This window comes from Alligator mississippiensis, chromosome 1 (assembly GCF_030867095.1).
Source record: "Alligator mississippiensis isolate rAllMis1 chromosome 1, rAllMis1, whole genome shotgun sequence".
Classification (NCBI taxonomy): domain Eukaryota; kingdom Metazoa; phylum Chordata; order Crocodylia; family Alligatoridae; genus Alligator; species Alligator mississippiensis.
The window spans coordinates 319,526,180-319,551,245 of record NC_081824.1 but is presented as its reverse complement, the minus strand read 5'-3'; the positions used below and the strand labels follow the sequence as shown (position 1 = coordinate 319,551,245).

The 25,066-nt window shown below is 45.0% G+C and overlaps 1 protein-coding gene across 4 annotated transcripts in view; it reads right to left on the bottom strand.

Annotated features, from left to right (window-relative positions):
* Positions 1 to 22,529, bottom strand: part of MAP3K15 (mitogen-activated protein kinase kinase kinase 15) — a 164,496-nt gene extending 141,967 nt beyond the window's left edge. For 3 of the 4 annotated variants that reach the window (XM_059720881.1, XM_059720880.1, XM_019495043.2), the window contains exon 1: positions 3,695 to 4,010. In XM_059720881.1, the coding sequence (XP_059576864.1) occupies positions 3,695 to 3,974 (280 nt within the window). In that variant the 5' untranslated portion in view covers positions 3,975 to 4,010. Of the gene's footprint in view, positions 1 to 3,694; positions 4,011 to 22,436 lie in introns of those variants that run through there. The other variant, XM_059720882.1, reaches the window with a different exon arrangement.
* Between the last annotated feature and the right edge of the window lie 2,537 nt (positions 22,530 to 25,066).

The following is a 25,066-nucleotide window of genomic DNA, read 5'->3' as shown; positions in this document are numbered from 1 at the left end:
ACAGTTAGGGTGACCATACGTCCCCATTTGGCCAGGATGCTCCAGGACTCCATAGCCCAGTCCTGGCTGGTTGGTTAAAAGTCCTGGGCCAGAGTCCAATAGGGAGGCAGACTGGCATGGTGTACCAGGCAGGCAGTCTGCCAGGCACCGCTGCTTCTATGCTGGAGCAAAGACATGCCACCTGCTTCAGTCTGCCTACCTTCCCTCCTGCAGGAGCAGTGGTGCCTGCCTGGCACACCATGCTGCTCTGCCTCCCCGCCAGACTCCGGCCCGGGACTTTTTACCAACTGTCTGGGTCCAGACTAAGGAATCCTGGAGCGGCCCAGCCAAACTAGGACATATGGTCACCCTGTTTATGGTGCCATTCATATGACAAATACATGTACAAATGGGCACATAAGTTGTCTATAAACTAATGCTAGGAGTTTAGTTAATGACACGAAGAGTTGGAGGTGTTCATATGCATGAGAAAAACAATGATACCGTTTATTAGGTATTATAGGTTTACAGGCAGTCCTCGACTTAAGGCATTTTGAGTTACAACGAACAGCGTGTACAATGTTTATAAATTGATACCCTATTTCGACTTTGACATCAGTTTCAACTTTACGATGCTTGATCTGATGCCACACCAGCGAACAAGTTTGCTGTACTGCCCATCTCCCTGGAGAATAATCTGTTCAAACTTCCTTGTATACTTTCTTTAAGAAAGCAAGCAAGACCCCAGAAAAACCTGCAGCCAAGACTCCTGAGAAGACTCCAGCCAAGAACCCTTCAAGAAGTCCAGAAAAGTCACCTCAAAGAAGTCCTTCCAAATCAATATGATTGCTATTTACAATATAAATATAACATTTAGCTATATTACTCATCTATAATTGAGTGAATACAAAATTCTGGGTTATTTTTGGTGAAAATATGGAAAATGGCTTCCTATTGCTCATCTGTGAAACATCTACTGGATATCCTGTGAGGTCAGAAATAAAGCTTTCCTAAAGTTTAAAAAAAGAATATACAATAACTGCTTTACATAAAAGGTCCTGCAAACAAAGTGGGTTAATGCAATACTGGACCTCACTGAACAATTAAGAAAAAAGGTAGCAGTTGCATAGGGATCAGTGAATGTGATCTGTTTGCATTTACCTTGTGCAAGCAGCATATGACACTAACAGAATATTTATATTCTTGCAACTTTAAAAGAGCTGTTTTTCTAAAGCTTGCGTGACTGGGGACATGACATTTCAAGTGGAAAGTTTCAACAGAAACTGGGAATTATTCAAAAGTATCCTACTGCATACTCCAAAAACCACAATTCCACAGATGTGAAAAAAGCTAATGTTGAGCAGATAATGTTCATATTTAAAGAAAATGAGGAAGTGATGATAAAACCAAACAAAGGTTTATAAATACAGGACGAAAAAGGGGCTGCACAGTTGCAAATTGTCCATGAAAGATGAGAGAAGCCAAAGGAACTGATGAAATAATTGAAGGCTAATAGGTTTATTAAATGTCCAAACCAAAAAAAAAAAAAAAAAAAACCCTAGGTGAAGTTTGGTTGTAATGGCAATGTAAAAAAGACAAAAAGAAAGCACTTGTGAATTTGAAACAAATCAAGCAGGAGGGACTAGCCACCCTATATGATGACATGGGTCAAACAAAAAGCTTCCCACCAGTAACCAAGGAGCACGAGGCAGTAACCTTTAAGAATATATAATTTTCTATAATCAACAGGCCCACAAAACTTAAACATAAGCATCCTAAAAAGAGCTAGTCAAGGGAGCTCTCTATTAATGTTAATTTTAACATACCTTAAACTGGGGAAATACCAAAAGACTAGAGGACTTCCCACGCAGTTCCAATATTTTAAAGGGTAAAAGACAGTTAGCCCAATATCAATACCAGATAAAAACATGGTGAATTTGGGACTGTATCAAGGAGCTAGCTCTAAAAATATAATTAATAACAATCAGCATGGCTTAATAATGTTAAGTTTTGTCACAAGTATGCTATCTTTAACAGGATTGCAGGTGTGGTTAATAAAGACACCCATGTTCATATACTGTAGTACTATACATGGACTTTTCCATGGTAGATAACTAAGTACCAGATGATTTTTTAAATGCTGGGGCACAGATTAGATGGATTAAAAACTAGCTGATTGACAGATCTCAAGATGATGTTAATGAGACTATAACAGTGAGTGGAACTGTTTAAACAGTCTCTCCCTTGGAACAGTTCTTGGTTGGGCACTTCTTAACGTTTTACCAACAATGTAGATGACTACGTAAAATCCTGGTTAAATATGCAGATAGTACAAAGATTGGTGGAGCACTGAGGAGTAAAACTGAAGGTAAATTTCTCCATATTAGTTTTGTCCTGTGTTCACACACACTGTCTCAGAAAGCAGCAGCAGCAACAAGAAGAGCCCAGGAGGGGGATCAAAGATTGCTGTATTAACATGAGCTCTCAATGCAAGCTGTAAGTAAAATAAAGCTAATGTAATCCTTTAGTGTGTGTAAAGGGATTCAAGTAGGGAAGTGATCTTGCCTCTGTAAACAGCACTGCTAACATGACCACTAATGACTGGTTCAATTCTGAGAGAGACACTTCAAAAAGGATGCAGACATACTGAAGTGTCTTTCCAGCCTTCCTGTGAATCACCTCCTCCCCTCCAAGTCCTATTCAGGTCTGTCTTGCACAAACTTTGGGGAGAACAGGAAAGTCTGCGTGACCAACAATATGCTCATAGCACTTGCATGTTATGGAATAGGGTGCAACAGAACCCAAGTCATTCATACCTGGGTGCTTCACAGTCTGCATGATTCAAAGTGGGTTTCATAAAGAGGAACAAGGTGCTTGGTTGTTTGCCATGTGTCTGGATGCTCCCACACACCCTCATTTTTGCAGGGGGTTAGGAACCTAACTCCTATCTAGCTTCTACTGGGTAAGAAGATCACAGCTTCAAGGCCTCCACCACATACCAGAAGAGGAGAGGATGGAACTTCTGCCACCAACCCCGCGCCCCATGCACAACTGGCCAGATGTACTCCGAAAGGAGAGGGAAGGAGTTTGCCTCCCTCTGAACCAACAGAGTTGCCTACAGCTGGAGAGGGGACCCTGGATGGAAGGAACCAGTGTTCTGAGGTGGCACAGATAATCGTCTTCCCTAGACGTGCCTCGGTCACATCCTCCTCGCCGACTGCCAGCACTAGAGTCTCAAAGGAACTTTCCCCCAGGCCAAACTGCCAGGGAACTGGGCAGGTTTTCTGACTTTTTTTCCCCCGCCTCCTGTGCCGCTAAACTGTCACACTGTAACCCATTCCCTGAGGCTGGGAAACCACATAGGCAGGCATGGTTCTTTAGGTGAATCCGATGCCTTTTATTAGACCAACTCAACAGTCGGAAAAAGTTTCTTAGCCAGCTTTCAGGTTGAAAAAAACCCCTTCATCTTCACCGAGTGCTTTCTTCACCGACTGGCTTCCTTGCCTGTGTGCCGGCCTCTATTAACTATTCCTTCCATCCAGGACCAGGACACTCCACCCTACCCCACCCCACCCTCCTCCAACAAGTGCAGTTGCTTCCTCAGCCTGCGGAAGGGCCGACAGTTTGCGAAGAAAACTGTTCCCAGCGCCTTCGCAAAGTTGGCCAAGAACCAAGGCGTCACTCCAGCCCCGCGAGGACCGCGGCGCCGGCTCACCCGCGTCGTAGAAGGCGTCCAGCACGGCGGTCTCGCCGAAGTCGAGCTGGCCGAAGTGCAGCGTGGCGAGGTGCGCGCCCTCCGCCTCGCAGGCCCGCAGCAGGCAGTGGCGCGCCCCGCGCTCCGGCGCGCCCGGCCCGCTCTCGGCCAGCACGTACACGGCGCGCAGCGAGCGCCGCCGCGGGCCGCCCGAGTCCGCCGCCTCCTCGCCCTCTCCCCCCGGCGGCAGCGGCAGCGGCGGCGGCAGCTCGGGCGCGCTGCTGCCCCCGGCGCTCTCCATGGTGCCCCGGCCGCGTGCACTCGCAGCCCCGGCGGCCGGCGCACAGCCCGGCCCCGGCACAGCCCAGCGCGCAAGCGGCCGCGCTGGGGCGGGCCGGGGGGCGGGCCGGGCCGGGCCGCCCGCCTTGTCCACACCCTGGGGAGGGGGGACGCGGGCATGGCCGCAGACGGGCAGGGACAGGCAGGCAAAGCAGCGCTGTCCTTGCTTCAAGCCTTGCCCAGGGACATGACATCCCCCTTCCTCCTCACGGGGCGGTTTTACCACAAGCTTTGGAGAGAGGCGGCACCTTTTATTCCGCCAACTCAATCACGAGCCTAAAACAGAAGTTGGTGAGACTTTTTTTTTTTTATTAACTAAAAAGACTGCGTGTGCTTCAGTGTGCGAAAAGGGATTCAAGTAGGGAAGTGACCTAGCCTCTGCTAACATGACCACTAGTGACCGGTTCAATTCTGGGAGAGACGCTTGGAAAAGGATGCAGACATACCAAAGCGTCTTTCCAGCCTTTGTGTGAATCGCCCCCTCCCCTCCAAGTCCTATTCAGGTCTGTCTTGCACAAACTTTGGGGAGAACAGGAATGTCTCTACCCAAAGACTGCGTGTGCTTCTGTGCTAAGACCGAACAGGCCACAGCCTCGATTCCTGAACACCCGCGTTAAGAAACACAAAACTCTAGACCTCTTGGTTCAGAGATGATGCCTTTTATCAGACCAACTAAGATGTCACAAAAAAACAAAACAAAGTATGTTTCTGCAGGCTTTCAGGTATACATGCACTTCCTCCCACTCAGGGAAAATTAAAGATGGTAAAAAGTCCCCACCGATTCATAGGTGTTAGGGTCGGAAGGGACCTCAGTAGACCATCGGGTCTGACCCCCCATTTTCTTCATAGGTAGAAAATAAACTTCATTTCTGCACAGAGGAAGCTGAAGTGTCCCCTTGGGTCCATGAGAGTCTCTTTTCTCTTTGTGAGTTGCTCATAAATGTGCAGATAAGGCAGGATTCCTTCCCTTTCTCAGCTGGTCTAATAAAAGGTACCATCGTCTCTGAACCAAGAGGTCTAGAGTTTTGCATTTATTTTTGTCTCAGACCAACACGGCTACCAAATACATTCCAGAACACAAGCTTGACTTCCAAGACTTTTTTACCTTAGCAGCTCCTGGCTTTGGGACCCAGGCTGAGGAAAGCACAACTGGTCAGATGTAGTCTTGTGGAAAAGAAAAAAGAAAACCCACTTCCATCAAATTAGGGACACAAGGGCCTCAGGCAGCTGTCTCCAGAAAATAAAGAAGGGTGTCTGTGCCCAAAAGCTTGCAAAGAACAATTTTTCCAAATATTTAGTCAGTCTAATAAAAGATATCACTTCTACCCAAAGAACTTTGTCGTTCAGAAAATGTGGCACTTCGTTCAACACAAGCTGCTGTTTGATACAATCAGAAATAAAGCCCGTTTCTGTTACGATCCTGAACATTTGTAAAGTGTTCATTTGGAGCATGTGAGACACTCAGGTACAACAGGGAGGAGTATCAGAAAATAGGCTCTCTGCTTCCTGGAAATAACTGCTGTATCATTTGCTCTAGATAAATGCAAAGTAGGGCCTAAAGGCAAAACAATTCCTCATTTATTCGTTACTCCTTAAACTGGTTTCAAGTCTCCTGTTTAGCATGGTAGTACAGACGTAGCCTTTGTTAACAAGTTTTGTATACTTTATATCCTGCTGCCCCTTCTCTAGGTGCTGGTGTCTGGTTCTAACAACTGTTGCACCTCTTCTGAGCAGCTACAAATGCCCCACGCCATGCAGGTTACCTTCTCAGTGGAAAACAAAATCAACTGTGTGGGATCTGGGTATGTTCTCAAGGCATGATGAACCTGCACAAGGCAGTGCTATGCAGAGCTAGTCAAACAAACTCTGAGGGGGCTCACTTAGGGCCAGGAAGCAGACAATCACATATTAGCACAAGGCTTCACCCTCCTTTCAAGTGGGGTACATTAGCCTGGATGGAGTATTGTGACAACACTTTTTTTTTCTTTTAAGGAAAATTGTTAATGTTCCAAGTCAAATCAGCCAAATCAATTCCAAATCCATGAGTCATTCAAGAACCAAAAGTGGCTCTATTACCAGCAAACATTCTCCACCCCTGCCTGGGGCTTCAGATGCTTCCAGATCCTTTAGCAGGCATCCTACATGCAGACCCAAGCCCAGAGGCTTGGGGTTTGGAAGCCCCCGAGTTTGGCTTGCCCTAGGCCACATGGCTGCAGGAGCAAGCTAGGGAGGAGACTCCCACTTGCATAAAGTCAGCCTGCAGCTGAGATCCTCCTACTGATTCTCATCTATGGTGGTACAGTCACCTACCCTGGACGTTTTCAAGAGGTGACTGGACAGTCACCTTGCTGGGGTCACTTGACGCCAGTTGTCTTCCTGCCTAGAGTGGGGGGGCTGGACCTGATGATCTGCAAGGTCCCTTCCAGCTCCTAACAATCTGTGAATCTATGAATACTGGAAGCTTGGCAGTGGGAAGCTAACTAACCATGAGGCTCTCAGAGGGAGTCTTGTCCACAAGCAGACAAGGGTGCAACCCTCCACTATGCAGTGCCATTTTAATTGTATTACCTCGGTCAGGGTATTTCCCCTGCCACCATCGTGGTCATGTATTTCTCCTGCCAGACCTGCTGCCCAGAAAGGGGTCTCCAAGGACTTCCGCCCCTACACAGAATCTTGCACAACAAAACTCAGCACTGGATGCTTGATATAGCAGTGATGTCTGTCATGATAATATTGTGAAGAGGTTTACACCTATCTAGCCCACTTAAACTGGGACACTGAACAATTCAGATTTAAATATTAGAAACAATAAATTAGCTGCAGGCTGTCAAGAAAGCAATATTCTAAAACAGGTGCCCTTGAAAGCACTCTTATTTATCATCCAACTCAAGTTTAGACTCGGTTTAAAACAAACAAGCGAACAACTCTTTTTTCTTATGCTATGAGCCTGAAGCAGCAATTTATTTCCCTAGACATAACTGGGCTAATTAATAATAATAATAAAAAAAGCCACACAGTCAACACTTCCTTTCCTCTTTGTCCTAAATTGTGCAATTGTGACTAGGACAGGCAATTTGCACTCAGACTGAACCTGCATCAAGCGTCACCACCTTGTTCTCCAGTGTATGGGAGAGGTGGAGAAGGGTGCCAACACTATTTTGACTTTCTCTTCTTTTTCCTCAGATTCCCAAAGCAACAGCTGTAAGAGTGGCTGCTTTGGAGATACATAGGTGAGGATGCTCTTGAGGAAATTGGGCTATATACCTCAAACTGGGGCAAACCTTAATTTGGGGAGTTACTTTCTGCACTAAAGACCAACAGCTAAGGGAAACACTTGGCTGACTAATTTTTTACTGGCAAGATGTTCTACAATCTTTCCATGACACAATACAAGTTGCAGTGTTTAATTATTACTAGCCAAACAAGTTTGTATTAATAGATCACACCTTTTAGATATTCATATTCCTGAAGTGCAACTCCCTTCATCTTGACTTCATCCAAGCAACCACACAGAAGCTTTTAAGTACATAAGGAAGAAAGTGGTTACATTTATATATTACAGGACATGGATGGATGGGGGAGGGGATGCTGAGACAGTAAAGTACAGACAGATAGAGCTGTTCACTTTTTATGTCAGTCAGTCAGTTTTTTGTAATTTAGAGAGATGCACCAAGTGTTTGCTTTAGATTAACCAGTTTGAAACTGTTTTAAAAAAAGGAAAACCAGAATAAGGATTCTGCTCTTGTACATAAAAACTGCAGGGGAAAGTGTCAGAAAAGGCTGCAGCAGGCTTTAATGTAGGGTTCCAATAATATTCCCCACAAAGGGGGAACAGCTAGAATGATGCTGAAGGGTCATAGGGCATGAACTTTAAAGTCCAAGTGAACTCTAAGCCCAAGTCTGCAGATCTCAAGGATTCCACAAGAACCATCCTCTTGGTTCCATTTCACAATGAAAACATGGGTTGTTTAAGCATCACAGTAATGCTACTTGAAGTGGGCAAGTGGGGTGCCAGCCTCAGACACAAATTTAGACAGGGACTCTGGAGTGGTTCATTAGAGGCAGGTCCTGTCAGACCAACCTGGTTGCCTTCTACAACCAGGTCACAAACTCCTTGGACGCAGGTGTTGCGGTGGACATAGTCTTTCTGGACTTTAGGAAGGCCTTTGACACTGTCTCTGACCCCATTCTCTTTAAAAAAAACAAGGCAACTGTGGTGTGATGCCTACACAGTCAGATGGGTCACAAATTGGGTGGACAGCCGCACCCAGAACATGGCGGTGGACAGGTCATTTTTGACCTGGAGGGATGTGGGCAGTGGGGTTCCCCAGGGCTCGGTCCTCAGGCCCGCACTATTCAACATCTTCATCAGCGACTTTGACGAGGGGGTGAAACACACCTTGTTCAAATTCGTGGATGACACTAAGATGTGGGGAGAAGCGAGCACGCTAGAAGGGAGGGACGGCTACAACTAGATCTGGACAGGTCACAGGGGTGGGCGGGTGAGAATAGGATGGGTTTCAATACTGACAAGTGCAAGGTACTGCACCTGGGGAGAAAGAACCAGCAGCATACCTACAGGCTGGGGAACTCCCTTCTTGTCAGCACAGAGGCAGAAAAGGATTTTGGAGTCACTATTGATTCCAAGATGAACATGGGCCGCCAATGTGAGGACACTGTGCGGTTAGCCTTACTGACCGCACCTTGTCATGCATCCACAGATGCATCACGAGCAGGTCCAAGGAGGTGATCCTCCTCCTCTATGCGACATTGGGTGGCTAGGATCTGGAACAGGGCAGCTAGGATCTGGAACCAACTTCCAAGGGAAGTGGTCCCTGTTCCTACCCTGGGGGTCTTTAAGAGGAGGCTAGATGAACACCTTTCCGGGGTCATCTGACCCCAGCATCCTTTCCTGCCCATGGCAGGGGGTCGGACTTGATGATCTGCTCAGGTCCCTTCCAACCCTCCTAACTATGAAACTATGGTCAGGCTGCAGTTGGAGTACTGCATCCAGTTCTGGGCTTTGCGCTTCAGGAGGGATGTGGACAGCATCAAGTGTGGCCCTCCTCTGGACCCTTGCATGATCAGGGGGCAGCAAGGCAGGCCCTACGAGGGGAGACTACGGGACCTGAACCTGTTCAGCCTCCACAAGAGAAGGCCGAGAGGGGATCTGGTGGCCATCTATAAACTTACCAAGGGGGATCAGCCGGCAATGGGAGAGACCCTGTTCCCCTGAGCACTACCAGGAGTAACTAGGAATAACGGCCATAAGTTGACTGAGAGTAGGTTCAGGCTAGACATCAGGAAACACTACTTCACAGTCAGGGCGGCTAGGAGCTGGAACCAACTTCTAAGGGAAGTGGGGCTCACTTCTACCTTGGGGGCCTTCAAAAGGAGGCTAGATAATCACCTTGCCAGGGTCGTTTGACCCCCGTACTCTTTTCTGCCATGGCAGGGGGTTGGACTTGATGACCTGCTTAGGTCTCTTCCAACCCTACCAACTATGAAACTGCCCCCCTGGAGTCCTTGTCAAGGCAGCACCAGCCTCATAACTGTGGCAGTAGCAGACAGGTGCAGGGGCACCTGGAGTGGCTGTCAGGAGTGGCTAGACAATGATACAGCAGCAGCAGCTAGGATCTTGGAGTATCTGGGGCGAGTAAGACTGATCATCTCCCCCACTACCCTCATACCTTCTAGCAGGTTTTTGCCCAGGGCACAAAACTTACTACACCTGACCAGTCAGTTATATTCCCCTCAGTAATGCCCAGGCTCCATATGATCACTCCTGTGATAGACAACTAAAGCAGAAAGAATTAGTGGCAGTTTAACCAACTGTGGAGTTTAGCCTCAGATTTGCCATTTGCACAGCATTAGTTCATCACCAACCTCTCCTAACTCAAAATCTCTTCAAATCTAATCACAGACAGTACAAGTTTAGCAATGTAGAATACCGCATTTTTCTTGCATACAACACACCCCCAAATAACACACAACTTGTTTTTGGAATGTAGAAAATAGGGGGTGGTGGGTGGAGGGGCGAGATTTTTTTCCTAGTTATGGCTGACCATGGGACAAACTAAGGCATGGGTGGGCAAAATATAGCCCATGGGCCAGATCGGGCCTGGGGCACTGTTTCCCAGCAGCCCCAGAGGCAGCGGCTCCTGACTGCTGCTGCGGGACCTAGCCCCACTGCCCAGCCACCCTGTCCCATGCACTCTGCACCCACCACCGGGGTGGAACCCACACAGGTAGGGTGTGTGGACAGGCATCTGCGTTGGGCCATGGCTGGGGAGATGCCAAGATCTTGGGGCGGTGACAGCATGGGGTTGGAGCTAAGCCACGATCTGCTCCCCACATGCTGCTGCAACAAGTGTAGGTTCCACAGACAGGGGCGTGCAGGGAGCAGATCACGGCTCTTTCCTGGCCCTGTGCTATCACCACTCAAAGATCCCAGGATCTCTATGGAAACGGCCAGGAGCTGCGCAGGCAGGCATGAAGCTGGGCTGGCAGGGAGCTGTATTCAGGTCTCCTCACCAGGTGTGCATCCTGCCTATGTAGTTCCTGGTTGATCTCCATTGAAACCCCAGGATCTTAGGGTGGTGACAGCACAGGGCAAGGGCAGAGCCACAATCTGCTCCCTGCATGCCCCAATCCATGCTCATAGCAGGGCCCCAATGGGCGTGGGCAGTGGATTGTAGGTCTGCCCTGGCTTGCACAGTCACTGCCCCAAGATCCTGGGGTCTCCTGCCCACCCTTTTCGCTCCCAGACGCCACTCCCCATGGGCCCATGTCCCCATCCCAGCCACCTGGCCCTGCGCACCACCCTGTGGATCCCACCTCTGGTGGTAGGTGCAGGGCAGATGGGCCAGGGTGCTCAGGCACTGGGGCTGAGTCTGGCAGTGGCAGCCAGGAGCCACTGCCATTGGGGCTACAGGGAAATGTAGTCCAGCCATGGGCCAGATCCACCGTTTTGCCCACCCCTGGACTAAGGCCTCCTGAAAACACATAATCCACCCCAGATTCTTGCAAGGGCAGTAGCAAGACTGTTGGTTCTTTACTGTAAGTAGCTCTTTAAAATTCCTGTAAGTAAAATGTTGTTACCATGTAACAAGCCTCATCAAGATACTACCATCAGTTCACCTGCTGCTTAGGTACATGCAATAATGTTCAGCCAATAGCTATGGCTGCGAGAGGATTAAACACAGGACTTTGCCCCTTCAGCTTCCTAAGTCAGACACAAGAGGCAGCCATATTGGCAGCTGCATGGCATGCAGTGTTTCCCAGCATGTTTTGTTTCCAGTGAAGAAAACAGCTTCCTCACTTAAGACACATCCCAATTTTAGGAGGGAAAGGAATATGTTCTATGCAAGATGATATGGTACTAATTATTTTTCAGGATGTGTGCATCTACAATTCTCTCTCAGAATGAACCAGATTTCAAAACCTGCTTTATTTTAAAATTCATCTCATTTAGTTTTAAGTGTACTGAAACTGTAGCATCTACTATTGTCAGGTCCTTTAATTAACAATTTTCGCATCTGTGTTTTGACAAGTTAAAAAGCAATTATTAAAAAAGTTTTGAGAGTGGAGGATAGACTAAGGGTGACATTTTGGCTTGTTTGAAAGTACGCAAGCCCTGTCACTGGTTTCAACAGAGCCAGGATTTCACTTCAAGAGAACTGCGTGCATTAGAAGTCACGTAGGTGAAAACAAGATAGAAATGAAAAAGTAAACAAATCAGCGACAAGACATACACAAACAGTTCATCAATTCAGATTTTACTGAAAAATACCTGTACAAGATGAGTACCTTTGTTTGCAGGAAACTCTGTGGTTGAACATTAACAAACTGACTGTCAGACAGCTGTATTTGTTGAGTTTCCAGGTAGCTTGTTCTAGTTTAAAAACTAGGGTTCATTTCCATTGACTCTCTCTAAATTCAAGTTCTCACCCTGCTGAAAACTCAAAACTGCTACGAAGCTGTAAATTACCTGAGGTTCACCAAAATGCCCATTGACTTAAATTAGTAAGGCAAGAAGGTGCTCTCTCTGATCTCCAGTGCACTTAAGATAGTTCTTATTTATTACTTGAGATTCAAGAAAAAGACAACGGAATCTTGTTTCCGAAGAAAACCCACCTTCAGATGAAGGGTGGGACAGATTTCAGTTTATAAAAAAAAAACAGTTGTGTGTGTCCAGATATCATCTCTGATTCTGTTGGTCTAGAAATATTCATCTCTTACCCTGCCTCCTGCTCAACATTTGTATGTTTCACTAGAAATAAACCGTGGATAGACTAGAGAAAGGGAGTGGGGGGGATGGATTTTCACTTTGGTTGGGTACCTGGAGATGTCAATCTTTTGTGACACCCCATTTTAGTCAACCCAACTATTAATTACTACATTGTATTATCAATTCAATGGCAAGCATAGATTTTTTTCTATAACACCCAGTATCTTGATAACATGCATATTTTCTTTTATATTCTACAGCCTAACACACTTCTCATATAAGACGCGTCTCACTGAGCATTTCCTGCTTTTGTGGGAGTTGAGAAATATACATTTCCTAAAGAACAAGCAATGCTTTAGAGAGGTCTGTTTAAATTTTTGTGTTGGCAGAGTGAATCTTCTTGTTCCATTTGATCAATTTCACTGTGATGTTCTCTTCAAGTTGGTTCAGTTTGATCAACGTTCCTTTGACTCCCATCACTGTTAAAATTATTGCAAACCAAAATGTTGAGTCTCATTTATACCTTTTGTGTTAAGAGAAGGCCTCTCAGAATTAGCTTTTCCTTTTATCAGTAGATATTATTTCTCATTAATGAGCGGGGCAGTTGGTATCCATCATAAAACTATTTTCTAAAGCTTCAGTTCAGCAGACTTATAAGCAAAAGTCCAGCAACACTGCAAATAAGGAAATGTGTAGGCACTGGAACACCTGGAGGCTGCTGTCGCCTACATTGTTGTCAGTCTGTTTTCATGTCCTTAGTGTACACTAAGAATTATCTGAAAGGTGCACAAGGAAAACGAGGGAGGTAAAGGTTTATGAGCAACAAAAAGTATCACACAACCACTTTAAGTATTCTAAATTATTCCCCAGTCAAGGTGTTATGTGCATGATGATAAATTTACTGTGAAGACCAAGTGAAGGGACAACCTGCAATCCTGGAAGGCCACTAATAACAGCTTGGGAAGTGTAATGGAAAAAAAATGTTCATTCATTTGTAATGCCAAGAAATACACTTGCATGACTCAACTTGTTGAATTTAATCCTTAGCCTATGCTGAAATCCCATATCTGGGGGCACAGCCAGTCACTACAGGCATTTAAAAATAATTCATGTATTTAAAGATAGAGCAAAGATATAGTTATGTTCTCAGAGGATGGTAGATATCTTCTGGGTTTTTCTACAGCTTCAGGGACAATATCTTTAAAAAGTACCTCTTAAAAAAATGGCTGTATGAAAACTATTATAATTGTTCCTGCTAAGAGGTAGAACCAAGACATAACAAGTCTATGCTGTTTCATAACATCTAGAAATCAGGAAGATGCAAAAATATAGATTTAATCATACCCTGAAACACAGTGATCATTCAGAATATGCCCATATCATAACTCTTGTAGACATATCCAAACTAGCTTTAAAAGAACAGTTGCAGCCTTGATAGCACAGAGGTTGTGTTAAGATAGTTGCTTTGGTATGTATTTACCACCACAAAAATTGGCAGCCTACATCAGGTTCTGTACTACTACAACTAGATTGCTGGCAATACCTAAGTTAGCTAGCTTAAAGTTATCCAGGGTACGTTTCTACAAGCTGCAGTCACTGTAGATACACCCTTGGGTCACTGACAAACAAATACATAAACTGTGACTGGCTAAGCTAAAGACATAAACCATGATCATATTGCACTGGCACAGCTACCCACAAACAAGCTGTACGCAGTTGAACTTGAGCATGCACACAGTGTGGGGTTTGCTGCAGACTGCACCAACAGCACCAGCATCAGAGGCTGGTATCCCTTTGCGACTGCGGGCTCATCTACACGTGTAATTAAACGTGCCTGACTTTTCCGCACAGAAAAATTCAGGCACATTAAATTGCACCCCCCCCCCCCGCATCTGAACTTGTGCTTGTCAGGAGCAAATTTGCTCCCGATGGAAGAAGTTCAGTCTAGGGCTGCTTCTGCCCTGCTCTGCCCACCCACAGCAGCCAGGGGGAGATCCAGGCTCCCCCAGATGCCAGTCCTGGGCTGGCAGGGGCCAGGCATGGCGATTGGTCCCAATCTCCACGGGTTGGGGAATAGCTGTCCTGGCTGCTTCCTGACTCCATGGGGTGGGGAGGCAGATGTCCACAAGCCAGGACAGGCCAGGTTTTCCAGTCCTGTGGAGATCAGGATTGGTCCCAATCTCCATGTAGCTGGCAGGCAGCATCCCACTCAGCTGGGACAGCTCTCCCCCTGCTGCCTAGGCTGACCAGGAGCAAATTTGCTCCCGATCAGTATCTACACGTCCATTTCAGCATTTTAGTTTACTGTGCCGATTTCTAGTTTCTGTATCTACAGGTACTAGAAAATGGTGCGTTAGACTAATCTACTGTGCAGTATTTACTGCACAACTGTAAACAGTGACACATTACTGTGCATAAGATTAGTCTAATACACAGTAAAGCATCTCATGTAGATGACCCCTGCCTCCTTTAGTGCATTATATGATACCTGTTGCAGCACATGGTAGGACTTTCGTAGGTAGGTTTCTGTTCACATTCACATTCCACTGGTCAACTCCATGATTACTGCCTGGCAGTCAGTTTCTGGGAGGGAGGTTTTAAACTAAAAGGTCAGCAGTAAGGACACTTTCCATCTGTTCTCTCACAATGGCAGTGACTAGACTGGAGACATGATTTCCACTGGACAACTGGCTTTGGGACCATCTCCCATCTGTTAGCTGGCAGTTCTTGGTGAAAGAAATTAAGCACAGAGTGGTAGAGAGGACTATGTGTCAGACACAAGATGACCAAAAGTGACAGGAGAACTTCAGGATAAGGAAGACCACATGGAACTAGAAAAGGTACAGAGAAGAGCAACAAGAATGATTAATAGTATGGAGGGGCTTCCATATGAGGAGAGACTAAGAAAGCTAGGCTTGTTTAGTTTAGAAAAGAGATGCTTGAGGAGGGACATGATAAAGGTTTACAAAATACTAAATTGTGAAGAGAAAGTAAATTGAGATGTATTATTTACTCTGCCAAACAATACAAGAACTAGGGATCACAACATGAAACTTAGTAGGTAGTATGCTGAAAGCTAATACAAGGAAGTTCTTTACACACTGCCTGAAATTCAAGCATGAAACTCATTGCCACCAGAAGCTGACAGTTCATCCAGATTCAGAAAAGGGATTGGACAGATTCTTAGAGGAAAGGGGCATGAGCATCTATGAACATGAGAGTTAGGAATACAGCCTCTGAATCAGAACTTGCTAGACCCTAAATGCTTCAGGCTGCAAGTGAGAGAGGAACAGTGGAAAAAATAAGAGAGGAAGACAGGAGACAGCCACTCAAGATTTGCATGACACCTCTTCGTGATGATGACAGCATCTCACGTTAACCCTTTCCTGTCCAACATTCTTCCAGCCCTGCTCTCTTCAGCAGCAACCACTCTCTTAGTGCAGTGGTTATCATCAGCCTTTTTGTACCAGGACCCATTTGTAAACATTGATGGCCAGTCCAAACCCACAGCCCCTGGCCCTACCAGTGCCCCTCACTCCTGACCCACAGCACCCTGGCCCTGCTGGTGCCCTTCATCCCCAACCTGCAGCCCTCTGCCCTCCCCCCCACCACCCTGCCTGCATGATGGCCACATGCATGTGCACATGCAGACGCACGTGCTTCCACTGCCTCCAATCACCCCAAACAGTTCCTTGCAGGCTGGAACCCATGCTTTCCCACATTGTGTGTGACCCTCTCAAATATTCTTGTGACCCATGTTTGGGTCACAACCCACAGGTTGAGAAAAACTGCTCTAAGGCTTACTGGCCTTCATACCAAGGTTTACTGGCTTGATTGGGCAGAGAGGCTCCACAGGCTTGAGTGGTATGGACACCTTGACTTTCTCTGCCTCTCCCTGTAGAGAGCTACATTTTTAGATCTTTCCCTTTCTCGTGAAGTGTGTGTCAGCTGTGCAGATGCTCTTGGTTTACCTAGCCTCAATTTAATCATTTTCTACAAAAAAAATTGCATTCTTGTTGTTTGATATCCTTTATTAATTTAATTTCTTGAAACTTCGCACTTTTAGAGAAAGGTAAGGGCTTGACTGTGTGTACACAAGCTTGCAGAGAGACAAGAGGGCTGATGGTTGGGTAATCAGGTCTGTTATCTCTTATCTCTATATACTGCTGCTAACAAGGATGTTATCTCTGGAGACAACAAACTTTCCTTTCCCTGACTGAAGAAGCACATTTGTGCCCAGAAGCTTGCAAAGAACAATTTTTCCAACTATTTAGTTGTTTTAATAAAAGATATCACATTTAGCCAAAGAACCCTTTCTGCCTATGATCTCTGGAGACACAAATCCAGTTTGAGAACTGAAACTAAGCATCACAGAGATACTTGATAAGATCTTCTAGACTGAGCACTGAGTCCCATTGGGTAGACTGGTTTTCTTTAATCTTTACGAATCTATAGAGGAACCTCTGGGAATCCCATAAATTAGGGCCCTAAATATAGTCTATGGTTTGTTGTGACCCATTTATAAAACTTTTAAAAAGGTTACATGACTATATTGATCCAAATAGTATATAATTGGAAGTTATAATCCCTATTCCATAATGATTTTATTTTTTTAAAGCATCTTAACAAAAAAAAACAAAAAATGAAACCCAAAATATGATTCAATTAAAGAATCTGATTTAAATTTAAAAAGCCCCACTTTTTAAAAGTAAATAATTGATTTTTATCCACCCTGCTGGTGACTGCTTTTTAGAGTGCTGCAAGCAGTCTCCACCATCCTTATAGGTCAGGACCCTGGCCTGTGTGATGAAAAGGCAGTGAAAATACCTCTTTGCAAAGGCTAAGGGGATGCCCTAGATATGTCTTTCTTTAGGCAACCTATAGGCCAGCAGTTAAAACTGTCTGGCACCATTAGAACTTGTCATTCCAGGTTCTAATTTATCTCCTCAAAAGATAAATTGCTAGACTATAAAAATCTATAGAATAGTATTTATAGTAGAAATGCTCATCTGCAGTGACTGGCAACTCCATGCGTTCTTGATCATTTATAAAAGTTAAAATTGAATTTGGATACGGGAGGGATTTGAAGTCATGGTGTTTAGGTCAGTTCTGTATTTGTTCATCTATGGTTTATACAGTGGAGGGAGAAAAATGTTGTTTCCAGAGGTGGATCCAGAGTGGGAGTGTGGAGTTGTATCTCCTGCTTTGATTCCTCCCCTACCCAAACTTTAAAACCAACTGGCTGGGATGCAGCTGCACTTCTGCTCAGGCTGTGCTGAGAGTCAATTGATTTCATGGCTCCAGGTCACTTTCCTCATGCCTGTTACTTTCTCTCCATAGGTGTTAACGACCCTCTCTCCTTTTTAATGGTCTAGATGTTCCAATATTTAAAGAGTCTTCTCTTCTGCAATTTTGCTGTCTGTTAGCCATGCCTGATGATAATATTACCACACTTGAACTCAAAACAGTCTGCAGGGCTGTGAAATAGAAGAGGACCAATCTATCTCAGGTGTAGAAATGACTGACAGTGAAGTACTAGAGGCACTATCAAGATGCTGAAGGAGGATAGATTTTATCTGATAAATCTGAATAAGAGGAGTATGCTTAACTACAATGACTACAGGACTAGTGACACAGTCTCTTTTGAGTACTATAACTATTTTTACCTATTTGTTGTGCTGTTTTAAAACTTCATAAATATTCTAGCAAATTAAATGTAAATTCCAATAGTTATATTTGTTTTTGCTTCCATTTTGAAATTAATATAATGCTAGCACCCCATCAGATAGGTAAAGCATCTAGTCGTTAACTGGAGAAAATATGTATTGTGTTGTATGTGTTGACTTGTCATGCCATCTGCAGCCCCCCATTTTCAAACACCTAGATCCTCCCATGATTGTTTCTTATTGTTTGGAGTGTGCTAGTAAACCCAGGAGGTGAAAGGAGTTCTACCATAGTAAATAACTGCTTCATGAAACATCTGTTCTTTGCATTTAGCATGCCTGGGAAAGAAAGGAGTGCAAGAAGCATAGCACACCCCAGGAAGGGTGCATCTGAGCCAAGCAGCAGCACTTGGCTGCTGTTGAGGGGAAGCTATTTCTGGGCACAGGACTTGGTTTAGCAGCTGGACCCTCTGTGAGACCAAAATGGTAGCACCCCCTCCCCACCCCAAACACAGATGACACAAACAGTTTGATCACATGTTGGCATGAAAGAAGTGTCCAAGCCAAAAATCATGCACTTGTCAGCACTGTCTGCATCTGTACTGCTGATGAGGCCAATGCTTAGAGCAGTGGTCAAACTGGTAGCCTCAGTCTCTGCTTTTGAGACCAGGGTGAAGGTTTGCTCCAGCTGCTTGTGGTACAAAGAAGCTGTGGAACAGCCAAATTAGAGAAGGGCTAGGTACAAATAAAACCTAACCCAGAGTCTGTGAAAGCATGACACATTGATCCCCAATTCATCCAGGGTTATGTTTGCCACGGTTGGCTCCAGGGCTAAAGTACAAATCTGTGACAACAACTAAAAGCAGTCTTTCTTGATGAGGATTGCATCACTTTCCATATGTCCATGATCTCAAGCAGGAGATTAGCCTCATATCTAATACTGGCCTTGATGTGTAGTATTTGTTTGTCACATCTGAAGGAGGAGAGACTCTCCCATTTCTAGCCACCCTTTCCATGAGGAGCCCTAAACCTATCTTGTGCCACAAACTTCAAGCTCCAATTAAAGAGTTAAAGTCCAAGGAGGTTTCCCCATATGAGTGTTCAGCCCTGTGCTTTGTACAAATTAACCGTTGGTTGAGTCTAAATCTCTCCAGGAACAGACCCATCTTGATTTTAAACTCGGACAGGGCAGCACTAGCTTAAATGATTATTTGTATTGCTTTGTCTGAATTTACAATAGTGGGGTGGCCAGCCCACGGCACATATGCCACAAGCGGCATAGGCAGTTGGCATATTTGGCATGCAGAAATCGGTGAGGGGGTGGGGACTGGAGTGGTAGCTGAGGAGGAGGCAGAAGTCAGGGGTCAGTACTGGCTCCAAGGTTTGGCCCCGTGGGAGCTGAGGGATTTTGCTGAATTCACTGTTGCCACATTCTGGAGCATGGCACTGGGCAGCAGTGGAGGCTGATTATTAGAGTGGCACTATTTCAAACTTTTAACTTAACTTGTCACACACCAGCCAAAAAAGGTTGGCAGCCACCACTCATATGGCAGTTATGTAACTCACACGTCACAGTATCTGTTGCTGTACAGAGGTGATCTTACCCACAGTCACAGGTATTATGATGAATAAATGCTGCTTTCTTAGCAAATACGAAATGTATTCTACCAGACCAGTGACATGTCAAAGCTCTTTAAGCCAACACCAAAAAATGACATTTTAGTTTTACTCAGAAAAGTTTATAGCCAGGTACATTGTCACTCATACACTATTCTTGTTCAGACACCCACCTACCAGCACCAGAAGGGTTACATCTTAACAGTAAAATCTTCTATCCCTCAAGAGTATTAAAACAAACCCAGATTTAGTACTACAAAGACTCTTAATACTCTGTACGGAAAGGAAGGTTATGTTAAAAAAGACGCATAGTAAAATCTTACTGCTCAAACCCAAAGCCCCTATATAGCAGGGAAAGTTCCTGACCCCATTCAAACAGCAAGTAAGGTTTTCTACAATTTTTGTTCACAACTTCTTAATAGGGGAACTCACCACCCCCTACCAATTTAAGAAATTTCAATAAGTAGATATTCGTTCTTGCACTCAAAGTATTGATATATTTCGCACTGCTATAGCAGTAAGGCATCTACAGGCTGTGGTACAGCAAATTACAATCTGTTTCTTCTATGCCACCCTTGCAGTTAACCTGTTTTTCTCCCAAAACCAAAGGAAAAATAAAGTCTACAGAATAACTGCAAAAGTTTAAATACAAGTGATTAAGCTCCTCCTGGATTTCATTCATGCTGTGAACTATGATGGGCTTCCCAAGTTGGTTGTTTATACAGAGTATTATTTGATAGTTTCACACAACTCATTTTTTTATACAAATTTCTGCCCCAAGATGTGTACTACAACAGCAGAAAAGCAGCAGGACCAACTGTTGAAGAACCCTATAGCCCTTTTGCTAAACTGAGAAGAATTGAGATTAGACATAGCCTTCAATGATGTCAATATCCTCAGCAGCCACAGAGGTAGGAGTTTCTGCATCTGGTTTTGTTTCAAAAGTATCACAGACCAAGCAACTGAATTGGGTTTTTGTAGCAAAAAACTTCACTGAGAGGGACACGGTCCTTTGGGTAAATCTGATCTCTTTTATTAGACCAGCTCAAATAGTTGGAAAAAATGATTCTTTGCAAGCTTTCGGGCACAGACACCCTTCATCAGGCTGAGGAAGCATCTGCAGTTGGTCTGATCTTCCTGGATGGAAGATCATCATCAGCGAGGAAGATGCTTTGTTTCATGATGGCGCCCCAAAAGCTGCTTCACAAACATACTGTCATTTACAGAATAAAGATTTTAGTCCATAATGTTAGGCTTGCTAGCTAGTTCTCTACTAGGGCTACCTGGCTACTACTTTTTTTCCTGAGGTTTCTGAATGGTTTCCCATGGCTCATCTTTCTATTTGTTAAAGCTGCTGCACCTTTGCCTCCAGGGTGACTTGGTTAATCTAGTTCATGCAATCAAGAGTAGCCCAACCACTACTAAACTTTTCTAATTTGCATTAACTTGTCTAACTTGTTTTTTTCTTATTTTCTGGAAAGGAGAGGAAGACAAGATTACTAAAGTCATTAGCCAACGTTCACACTTCCTTTACATCATGTTCACTTTCACATTACGCAAAACAGGGAAGTAAACTGAACCTCAAAAAGGGAAAACACAATAGACAGGCCATCCAGTAACAAAAGGACAATTAACCAGCTTCGTTTTTCATTCCTATGGAAAGAGCACCTCCTGCAAAGCTCAAAAGATAATTTTTTCCAGGGGTTTGGTTCTGGAACTAGGGAGCCCAGAGAGCAGGCTTTTGCTGCTTTTTAATTAAAAACCCTCATTTATTTCACATACCCAGATTCATCACAGCTATTTCAAGGCCTGTTACCAGCTAACCCCTGGAAAACCAAAAGCATCACCAAATTGATGTCCCTTACTAAAAGACAAGTAGTTGGAAGCTTGGAAGTAGTTGGAAGCTTGGAAGTAGCTGGGAGTTTGTGGGAGGCAACAGGCACTCTTCAGGGAGCATCTGGACTTGTATACTTCCCTCAACGCTTTGAAATTTGCTATCATTAGTGGAACTTAATCATTCTGACCTGCTAATTTGTTGTTCTATATTTTTTCAAGTTGTCTCAGCTGGAAGAAACAGCATATTACAATTTTTTATAACAGGTTTAAGAGAAACAAATTATGTTTGTCTTCACTTGTTTTCTCTACTTGATTAAGGCAGATAAGACCCAAGTCCTAAACACTACCATTATTACAAGTTACATTGAAAGGGCTCGTACACATCTGTTCTACAATCCAACCATTATTTTTCATCAATTTTCCTTTACTATGTACTGATAGAGTAGACTGAAAAACTGCAAGCCGTTTTTGCTTTAATCTTGGGCATAAATTAGTGTGACATTTTATTTAAAACCTGTGGTTTGACGAAGTAATTTTTGTCATGTAAAATTAGAGACTGATGCATTCCATAATTTAAAAAGGCAATCCGAACTGTAGTGAATTTGTTTTAAATTTTAGAAAAACACTTTGGAATGGTCTTATGGAGCATTCACTGTTCTTAACCTAGAAACAATTAAATTTAACTACAGCATTGGCTCTGCTCCCTTATCTACATCTGACTGCTCCAAGAAGCATCTGATTCTGCACATAACAAAGTGTCTAAGGGGCAGCCATGAAAGAGTTGCCTCAGTATTTTATGCTAGCTGTCCCTAAGGGTTTTGACCTGTACAGTTTTTGTAGCCATTTCACTAAATTGATTGAAAAACAGATTTATGACCCCATTACTAAATAGAAAGGAGTTAGTTACCAGGATAGCAACCCAAAAAAGCCATCTTTCTACTATAGAAAGCCATTATACTACTTGGCTACAGTATAAAGACAAGAAAGCCTTTGGAGACAAAGTAGAATTAGGAACAAAAACATCCCCTCCATTCTCTTGATCATTGTATGAATTAAAGGTATTTGGATACTCTCTTACCTTAGCAAAGCATCCTTGTGAAGATGAACTCTGCTCCAGCAACAGAAAAGGGTATATAAAAGTTACCAGCTCTCCATACTGATCTGCTGATTTCACTACTGCAATCACTAGCTGATGAGCAGCTGGACCTGCCACTGTTGTATTGCCTCACACAGCACCAATTAATCAGGTGCGAGTCCTTCTGACCCCAAACACATTTGTGTGTCTCTAGGCCCAATCAATCAGTCTGGCAGCAATAAAGTGGCATTGAATAAAGCAATGAAGTAACATTGTGGAGATTAAAAGTATCTTGTGCATTTCAATTTCCTTGTTACCTGGGTAGATAGTGCTGGTATTCCCCCTCATTTAATTTACATACATGGGCTATTTTCAAAATCATGAAAAGAAAGAATGGAAAAAAAATGAGAGTGAGAAGCAACTAGAACATGGATAGTTTTGGGCTGCAGAAAGCAAAAGTATGCATACTGTATGTAGTTAGTCCTCCACTCTTAAACTGATTAAGGATTCACCTGGGGCCAGTAGTGCCCAGAAAAGTTGAATTCTTCTGGTTGAGGAGTATTAGGATCTGTGGCCACTAGTCCCAGAAGTTGAGAATGGTCATTTCAATTTTTTTAATTTAATGGAATTTAAACAACAAGTATTCATTAAGAGACAAAGCAGTTCTCTCAGGTGGCCTTTCTTTCCTCTCCTTGCTGAACAAATTCAAGTCTGCAAATCAGTTCCAAATCAGAATTGACAACTGCAAAAGTTCAGAATTCATGACTGGCCCCAAAGTTATGGAAGTGATTTTTAACCCCTTAAGATATCACATTTCTGATCTGTCTTTTCATATCCCAATGTATGTGACTGGCAGTTACAGTGGGGCCAAGCTCTCAATTCCTGCTACCTCTGCAACAAACCTCATGTTTTCACTGACCATCACAATGCCATTTTTCTCCTACTATAGCTTCAGTGCATCTGACATTCTCCCTTTCAGGAAGGGGTACACTGGGCTGACCCAGTCACTTGAGCTGCTGGGCTCTTTTCTGCTCCCTTTTCTCCTTTGAACAACATTAGCTTCTCTCCCACACTGTCCCAAAAGTTCCTCTATGCTACTTACTGGTGATAGCAACTTTTCCTAAATTCCCCACCTGCAGGACCAATAAGCAGGAGCTCCCACCAAAGCAGGGGTGGAGGCTCTCATAGGCAAGGGACAGAAGTTAGACATAAACCAGTTTAAATGATCAGAAACTGGTTTAAACCTGTAACTAAACAGAAGTTCAGTGCACATAAACCACTTTCAAATTGGCTGAAACTGGTTTAAGATAAACCTGGTTGAATGCAGTATCAGACTTAACTGATTTGGTTCAAGCCGGTTTATGCAATGTCTGTCCCAGACCCCTTGCTGGTTTAAGATAAACCAGACTCCCGCAGCATCCTGGCATGCTTTGCAGCCCTGGGCTGGCCTGTGCTGTGAGCAGAGATGGCCCTGTCCCTCTGCTCCCTAGCTGGAGCAGTGAGGGCTGACTGGCTGGCAGACAGGGGGCGGGCAAGCCCAGGTGGGGATTCAGCCCGGTTTGCAAAGGGGGAGGGACTGTCCCTGCCAAGGCAAACTCCAAATGGGGTCTGGGGCTAGGACCGGGGATTAAATTGCGCAAACTTACTGCTGGCTGCGACTGTGGACTACAAATGCCAGAGGCACCTGGAAGCAGGAAGAGGAAGCAATAAGCAATCCTGCTGCTATGATTTTGGACTGCAAATCCGAGTCCCACATTGCAATGGCAAAGAGCCCCCTGCCTGCCTGGCAGAAGTGGGGGTGGCAGTGTGAAGGGCACCTTGCCATGGCAGTCTGGGGCTCACAGTGGTGGCACCCAGCCCTACTCTGCCCTGCCGCACCAGGTCCCGCCCACTAGGCCAGGAAGGCTGCAGGGGGAGGGCAGCAGGGCAGGGAGCTGCAAACCCACAACCCACACCCACCCTGTGCACAAATCTGGGGGGCATGTGCCCCCCCACGGAAGTGTACATAGTGGCAGGGAGCCAGCCCCTCCACCTCCTGGCCAAACCTGTAGCCACCAGCTGTACTGCCCATGGGGAAGGGGGCAGCCAGGCTCCATGCTCTGCTCCATCATAGCAGCCACTGCCTCCCACAGGCAGTAGCCAGGGCTCAGGCACTGCTGGGGGTGGGGGGCTGGGGACATGGGTCCCTGACCCCATAGCCCTGGCAGTTGGGGGACCCCTCTGGCAGGGTTAGGGTAGGTGGCGGGGGTAGGTGGAGAGTGTGGGGTACTGGCACAGCTGAGGGGGTCATGGGCGGGGAGTGAAGGGCACTGGCAGGGTGGGGAGGCTGTGGGTCAGGAATGAGGGGAACCAGCAGGGCTAGGGGGCTGTGGGTTGGGAAGTAAAGGGCAATGGCATAGGAAGGACACCAGTATATCAGGGCTGCTCAGCACCAGAAAGCAGTGGGTGGGGGACAGCAGAAGCTGGATCTGCATCCTGGTGAGCAAAGGGGACAGGGAAAACTCTGATTTTCTGTGCTTAAAAATCCAAAATCAACTGCCAAAATTTATAGGCATTTGGAATGTATTTTATTATAGTGACTGAGGCACTGGTTGGCTTCCAAATTGCTTTAAAATTGTAAATATATTGATAAA